The sequence below is a fragment of the Zea mays genome, chromosome 5 (genome assembly GCF_902167145.1).
Source record: "Zea mays cultivar B73 chromosome 5, Zm-B73-REFERENCE-NAM-5.0, whole genome shotgun sequence".
In the NCBI taxonomy this organism is placed as follows: Eukaryota; Viridiplantae; Streptophyta; class Magnoliopsida; order Poales; family Poaceae; genus Zea; species Zea mays.
In genome coordinates, this window is record NC_050100.1 from 203,369,038 (window position 1) to 203,376,930 (window position 7,893).

A 7,893-nucleotide genomic window follows, 5' to 3' on the forward strand; every position below is an offset into this window, starting at 1 on the left:
CGGCTCCTTCCGTCGCCGTAGAGACAAGCTGATTGACAAGGCTGTGGTTTGCTCCTTCGACGGCAACAGCCACGAGGTAGACACATTATCTGCAGGAGACATGCTAAGGGAGAAGTTCAACCTTCATCACGGTCAGTATCAGTTGGTCAAGCACTTTCCTGAGCAGTTTTTTATCATCTTCTCGGACCCAAGGTCGAAGCTGTGGGCGCTTGATAGGGGTTCGGTCTCGTATCGTGGTCGGATTTTCCATTTTGGAGATTGGTCAGAGGACAGCTATGCTAGGAAAATGAACCTGGAGTTTAGAGTTAAAGTCCGGGTTGAAGGTATTCCGGTTCACTGTTGGGGGGAAGAAGTGGCTTCGAAGGCCTTAGGCAAGAGCTGTGCAATTCACTATGTGCAAGAGCGCACAAGGCGTAGAGAGCGCACTAGGTCCTTCGATCTTTGGGCATGGTGCTCTGACCCTTGTGACATACCCAAAGAGGTCCAGCTTACGGTTTTAGAACCGGACAGGGAGCTTCCACCAGTTAGCACCCCATTGCCGCTTTCTGGTGCTCATCATGATGAACCGTCCGATCTGAAAACTGGCCATGTATACACTCTTCGCAATCACATCGAGGTGGTGGAAGACCTCTCCTTCCTCCATGGGAGGGGATCCAGGGGGGCTCCTAATCGCAAGCAGCGAAGAGAATTTGTCTGGAACTATGGCGCCCCGGACTCATTGGGTGAAAAAAGAGGACGTACAGAAACTTTCAGAGGTAGAGAGACTGTGCGTCGTGACTGGGGCCACGATGATGATGAGGGGGACTTTCAGCGTGACAGACGCAGTGGAAACCGTAGGCACCGCAGTCTTTCCGGTTGGGCGCGTTCATCGCGATGCCGGGGAGGGATGGATGACTGCTATAGCTCCAACGACAAGCATAGGCATTCAACTCCTTTCCGTCGTCATGGTCTGGGGATGTCACCACCAACTCGCTGCTGGGTGCCCAAGAGAAAGGGAAAAACTGTTTCTTTTGCAGACCCTGTTGTTTCTGCTGTCTGGCCGCAGGTTGGCGGCCTGGAGCTTGCTGCTGGTGTTGGAAGCTCGCCAGGGTCTGTTGGCGGTGTCAACCAGGAAGCCTCACATGACCCTGATGCCTCCAAGTGCAAGGTAACCAATTCGGTTGATCTTAATAATGTTTTTGCCACAATTCTCAATAGCTTAGACAGTGTTCTGGCCCTGAAAAATTCTATTCCTGCCAAGGCCCCAGCTGTCCAACCGTCTGAATTTTTAGGCTCCCAACTGGTTAACGATAATCAAGCTGTAGATCACAACTTGGCAGTTGCTGTCCTCAACAGTTTAGACAATGCTCTGACCCTGACCAATTCTACTCCAGCTAAGTCCATAGTTGTCCAACCGGCTGAGTTGCTGGGCTCCCAACTCGTGAAAGCTGTACATCACAACTTGCCAGCTGCTGAACGGGTCGACCAAATGGGGGCCCCAAGTATCCATAATTTGTCCTACCCAGTTTTTCAGTCGGGCGTTAGCGATAACCATCCAATGTGTCAACCAGATTTTCAACCAGTGGATAACAATAATCATGAAACCTTGAGAGTTTCTCCTGCTCTGAAGACAGGGAACAACTTAGCCGACAATACTCAGTTGACCAACTTCATCGCGGAAATAACAACGCCACCAGAACCACCACTGATCCCATCTCTGCCGAAAAGTAACACGACCAATTCACCACATACATTAAAAATTCAGAAGCAACCCATCACTAGAAGATCAAGCGTTAGGTTGGCTGCGAAGAAAAACTTTAAGACTGGTACTAACCGAGATGCAATATCCAAAGCTCAGGAAATCATTCGCGCCAAACTTAACAACTCTGCAGTTAAAATTCCAGATGGCTCTATTTCTTCAGACTTTGCTGATTTTGATGATTCATTTGAGCAGATCGCAAGTCTATTCACAAGGCCTCTTACCAAGAACCAAATGGAGGCAATCATGGAGCTGATAAATCAGGACAACGTGAAGGCAGGGAAGACAAAAAAGAAGGGTCGTAAGGTGGTGCCAACCATTGAAGCCATGAAGGCTAAGGGGTTCTGAGCTGCTTCGACTGGGTCTGTTGGTGGTTCTTTTGTTGATCAATGTTTCCTCAGATGGATAGGCGCTTTTGGCGCGGTTCCGGGTCCACCCCTCCCTTTTTTCTCTATTTATTTTCTGCTGGTTTTAGCGCGTCTGGGCAGTGCTTTAGGGTCCATGGCATGCCTTTGTATCCTATCCGAGCAAGTACTGTCCAGAAAGAACAGCAAGCAGAAACCGTCCAGAGATCACTAGCTCAAGGAGCTAGAAACGACGGTATAAATCCAAACATGAAAAATGCTTATCAACATTGAGAATTTTACTTCACAGTCCTGCTACTGATCTTGGTCATGGCCTCATGGGCAGTCCAGTACGTCTTGACAACCAGGAGGATCTTCTCCCTGACGAGCGGGCCGTCTTCGTGGTCGACGATCTGGCTCTCCCACCTCATCCCGTCCGCCAGGCTCTTGACCTTCACCAGCAAGTCCACGTCTTCCCTGATGATCACCGTGCCCCTGGGCCTCAGGATCCTGTCCATCTCCAGAAGGATGCGGTCCATCTGACACCTTTGCAAAAGCAAAGCAGAACCGCATACCAAAATGCATTAGTCCCTGCGTCTTCCTGCCTGATGCAGGTCCGTTCGTCAACTGATGATTTTTTTTTACCTGTTCCTGTACAGGGTGAACACCGAGTCCGCATGGATGAGATCGTAGGTCCTCGGGTAGGTAGACATGCCCTCGCACCTGCAGTGAATGCAGTAGTGAGATCACGAAACCTTAACCGACTGTCGCGCAACCGCGACACCGACACACCGTCGCCATTCAATGAATTCAATCACTGCTGCGCCGCTGGTGGAAGGGCAAGGACCATCCATGCACGAGCACGACAAGCGCAACGAGGGAACTCACCAGTCCTGGTAGCTTCCGATGAGGCCGCGCTCGTAGATGGCCCCGAGCGTGGTCGTGTTCCCCACGGTCGGGACCATGTTCATGACCCACAGGGGGTCGCCCGCCGACGCCAGCGCCGCGGCGAACCCGCCCAGGCGCGCGTTCATATCCAGCACGTTGCGGTACCGCCCCTTCTGCTCGAACTGGCTGATCACCGACTTGTAGTGACGGACCCTCTTCCGCCACAACGCGGTGTCCTGCGCGAACGACCTGGCCGTGACGCCCTTGATGGTGCCGCGGGAGACCCTGGGCGGCACGGCCGTGAGCCGCTGCGGCCATTTCTTCACCGCGCCGCCGGCGACGTCTCTGGCGCTAGAGACCTCCGGCAGCGGCGTTATGCAGGCCTCCATCTTGTCGTACCTGCGTCCGTCCGTGCAGACCATAATCGGTTACAGCTATGCCATCTACAGCTTATTCAAGCTCGTACGGTACGAGTACGACTGATGCATCAAGCGTGTGGCTACCAATACCAACCATGCCGCGTCTGGATTCTTGCGCGAGCAGAAGGGCGGCGACTTGGAAGCCTTGCAGCCGGCGTGATTGTAGGGCTTCTGCCAGACGGCGATGTCGCCGGCTTCCTTGACCTTGGTCCAGCAGAGGCTCCTGGCGACGGCCTCGATGGCCTGCTGCTCGGCGTTGAGGTCCTCCTTGGTTCGCTCCCACCCCTTCCAGTACTTCTTCCAATTGATCGGCGGCCCGGACAGGATCCAGTACCCTCCGGGACGCAGCACGCGATCAACCTCGATCAGGTACAGTCCATCTGCACGTCCGCGTTCGGCGTACTGAGTGCTGAGCTAAAACGGAGCGTGCGTTGGGGCAGGGAGAGTCGTCAGAGAGGCCGTGCGTGCGTGCGTGCGTACCGTAGAGTTGCCAGGGGATGAGGCAGCGGGAGCAGTGCGCCATGTCGAAGGCGCGGGCCGGGTAGGTGAGGCGGTTGGACGCGAGCACGCCGATCATGGCCGGCACGCCGCGCTCCAGCGCGAACTGCACTTGCGCCTCGTGAGAGTCCCGCGGCGCGAACGACATGGCCAGGATGTCCCGCGACAGCAGGTACGCGCCCCAGCTCGCCACCTGCACAGATTTTCGCCACAACCACAAGTAAGCAGAGCAGAGAGCAGAGTACGCATGAGCACCTTGTCACAATTTCTCCCGCTGCCTTTTTACGGTAAACAGGATAGGCGACTGTACTCACGAAAAGGTTGCTGAACACAGTAAAATCGACTGACTAGCTTCTCCGATTTTTTTCCAATGCTGACTGGAGTTGGAAAGTACTCCGTAGTAAAATTTTACTTTTTCGTCCCCAAACTAGCAAACGGTTGGCCTTCTCAAGTCAGTGCTTGATTGGAATGTCTCTAATTAAATTCTCTAATCCTATTGTAGCTAAGTACTCCGTAGCACTAACGAGTTGGGCGAGAGTGACTGTTACTGACCCCGCATCCGGTGTCGAGCGCGGTGCGGATGGAGCCGTCGTGGTCTCGTGGAGCGGGACGAGCTTCCCAATGTCGTCGATGTAGGCGTCGGCGCCGTTGGGGAACATGGTCCCGCCGCCGGGAAACCTGAGCCTGTCGCCGTCGACGCGGATCCAGTTCTGCACCGCCTTCTCGACGGTGAGCTCCTTGTGCGGCACGTTGGCGAACCAGGCGACGTCGCGGCTGGCGGGCCACGGGAACGGGGCCCGGTACCCGGCCGGCACGGGCACCAGGCACCGCAGCCGCTCCCGCTCCGACGCCGGGCAGTGCCGCTCGCGGTACACCAGGCGGTCCCGCGGGAACCGCAGCGACCTCTCCACGTCCTCGCACGGCGTGTACTCCGAGTACTTGGCCGGGCACGCCGGGTACCTCCGCCTCCGAGGCGCGGCCGAGGAGGAGGAGGAGGAGGAGCCGCCGGACGAGGCGGTGCCAGCGTCGAGCGCCGCGGCCGCGTGGCGCGTGGAGAAGTCGAGGGGCGGGGGGCCCGAGCTGGAGCTGCTGGCGCGGGACCGGGTCCTCCTCTTCGGGGTGGCGGCGGTGTTCGTGCAGGCGACGGCGGTGGCGATGGAGACGGCGGTTCTGTCGGATGGGGAGGCGAAGCCGCCGTGCTGCCAGACGCCGACGAGGTAGGAGGCGGAACAGAGGAGGGTGACGGCCACGAACGGCAGGAACGTGGGGCGGCGGGCGGCGGAGGGCGGGATGTGCAGCTTCGTGGCCGCCGAGCGGACCCCCATGGCGTCTGCCCCTCGCAGCGCGCTTCTGCCTCGGTGCCTCCTGCCCGCTGCCGCTCCCAGTGGGAAGTGGCGCTGCTTAAGAACGTGCTTGCCTGGGCATGAACAGCGTGGTTGTGGGTTTAGGCGGGGACAGTGGCTTAGCAGTAGGCAGTAGCACTGTAAGAGTGTTTGATTTCGATCGCGACGGCCAACGTGACGGTGCTGAGACAGAGAGATACGAAAGGTGACTACCGGGGACAATTTAACTTTGACCGCGCACGACCAATGCTCTTCACTTTTGTCGGTCGCGGTGCGTGGCTCCTCCAGGCTCCAGCTGGTACAGTGAGATTAAGTAGTACTGGTACAGTGAGAGTGCGTGTGACATGCGCATTGACTGTATCAGAAATATGAGTTTTTTGCCAGTAAAGGAACGCTAGTAAGTACTATACGCGTACTCGTAGTACCTTAAAAGGCTAAAAGATGCACTGCACTGCACCCGCATCGCCCATCGGGTAGGAATGAATGTTAAGCTCGTGACGCCATTCCAACCTCGGTGCTCATGTGACATGCCGCATCTTCCTCACGTTTCTGGTTTCTCTGTTTGTCTATACATTACTGACCACATCGAGGAAATGGAAAGGAGCGTGACGCTACTTTGGAAACATTCGCCGTCGCCGCATGCAAAAGTTTAAACAATAGCTAAATGAAGAAGATCTAAGAAGCAGTGGTACGGCGGGCTATTTAAATTTGGTTTCCGTCGTGACATCGGTTCCGCGGTTCCGCCTGGCGGGCAATGCAGCGACACCATCCACACTCCAGCCGACCCCAGCCGGCCGGCCCCCAGGCCGAATTTTTTTTGCATTTTGGTTCTTTCTCAGAAAGAAAATCACGTTTAAATCTTAGAAAAATTTAATATCATTTTTAGATCTTTTGTTCGGCGCCTACGTACGTGCTGCGCTGTTCTAACTCGGACCAGGGGCGGACCGAGAGGGGGGGCAAAGTGGCCATGCCCCCCCCCTCAATTTTCTCTCTTTTTTATATATCTAATATTCATTTAGTATTAGTATAGAGAAAAAATAAAGTTTTAGGTCGGTTGAAGTTTTTCTGTTTGTATAAGTGTAACATTGTCTCCAGCAGGTAGTGTAAAATATGAGACGTAGAACTGTAGATGACACTGTTTGTAGAGTAAAGTTTAAAATAGAGGATAAGATAGGGAATCTGATATAGATAGTCTAAAGTTTCAATGGTAGAATGAGATGATATTAGACTGGTGTTAGGTTGTTATTGAAATTTTAGAACACGATCCTTGACCCGTAGAAACGACCTGAGATCATCGGCCCATTAGACTCAACATATCAAATTCATAATTTTCCCGTCCCATAGATGTATACTTCTCTTTTTAAAATGTCGACCCACGACCATATCAAATTCATAATATTCTCGTCCCATATATGTATACTTCCCTTTTTAAAGTGTCGACCCACGACCCACGACCCTATTCCTCAATTCAATCGATCTAGGAACATTTTTACTATGGCCCAGTCCCATTTTTATCGACACCGCCTGATCCGGCCAGTCCGCTTCGATGTCTCGTTCCTTATGTCGCGACAATGCACAACCCCAGTCCTTCTCGGTGCTCCTGCCTCGCTCATCATCCTCATGACGCTAGCTCACTCGACAAGTCCGATCTCGTTCGTGTGATGATGTGACCTGTCTTTGGAGGTCAGCGAGCTTGTCGAACCAACAAGCCCTATATCTCAGCTAGAAATGTCCCTTGACCCACCCCTTTCTCGGCACACCTGCCCATCGAAGAGATCAATATTCAACAAGGTACACCCAATTTTTATTAGGCGAGTAAGAACTTAACAGTATGTTTACTTCTTTTGTTCATTTATTTTTTTCTTTGAATTTATATCGTATATTGATATAAAACTTGAATTCAATGCAACGTTGGTTTTTACGATCTTTTACTTGATTTGTCATGTGGTTTTTTGGCCCCCATGAATTCTCGTCCTGCGTCCGCCACTGACTCGGACGACGTGGCGCTGAGCTCGGATGTGTAACCACAAAGCCTATGGCGCCGAGTATCAGGTCCAAAATTGCATATAAAATTTCTGAAGTCTAAACATAAATATTTTTCGAAAATAAGACTAAAAAACAAAAAATTCGGTCATCCATCAACTGTGCTTTCTGTGTAGTGGGCGCCTGCAGGCTGCAGGTCGGCTCGGCATCAACGAGTCTTTTTACTGCGACCGAGACGGTACCGCGCAAAGCGACCGAGCCGATACACCCAGGAGTCCAGGACCAGGAGACCGAAAGCGATCGTCAACGGTCAATCCCAACAATCGGAGTGTCTAACAATCTCGGCGCAAGTATTATTGGTTTTTTTACTAATTATATTTTTCATAGCATACTAACAGAATGCTATAAACCTTTGTAATTCTTTATATAATTTTAATTAAATTTAATATGCTTTGGCTTTTTATAAAAGTTAGAATAGCTTGTAATTGCAAACTCGAATAGTTTATAGTTGAGCATCGCTGCTACTTGCCAGAGGAGACAGTCTTACGGTAACCGCGTGGTGGATGTGGACGGGGAGGAGAGTATAGAGAGAAATTGTAGGGATATTCTAGTATTTTTCTTTCTTATTGGTTGCCGTATCTAGTCCTAAAGCAGCCTGTTGCTGGAGACATGGTGTTCAC

The 7,893-nt window shown here is 52.6% G+C and overlaps 1 protein-coding gene across 1 annotated transcript; it reads right to left on the minus strand.

Annotated features, from left to right (window-relative positions):
* Positions 1-2,308: 2,308 nt before the first annotated feature.
* LOC100273109 (uncharacterized) lies at positions 2,309-3,960 on the minus strand. Its single transcript, NM_001147558.1, has 5 exons — positions 3,870-3,960; positions 3,484-3,769; positions 2,971-3,369; positions 2,728-2,805; positions 2,309-2,628 (listed from the first exon to the last, which is right to left on the minus strand). The coding sequence occupies exons 1-5, from the start codon at positions 3,910-3,912 to the stop codon at positions 2,382-2,384; spliced, it is 1,053 nt and encodes a 350-aa protein (NP_001141030.1). The 5' UTR covers positions 3,913-3,960; the 3' UTR covers positions 2,309-2,381.
* Between the last annotated feature and the right edge of the window lie 3,933 nt (positions 3,961-7,893).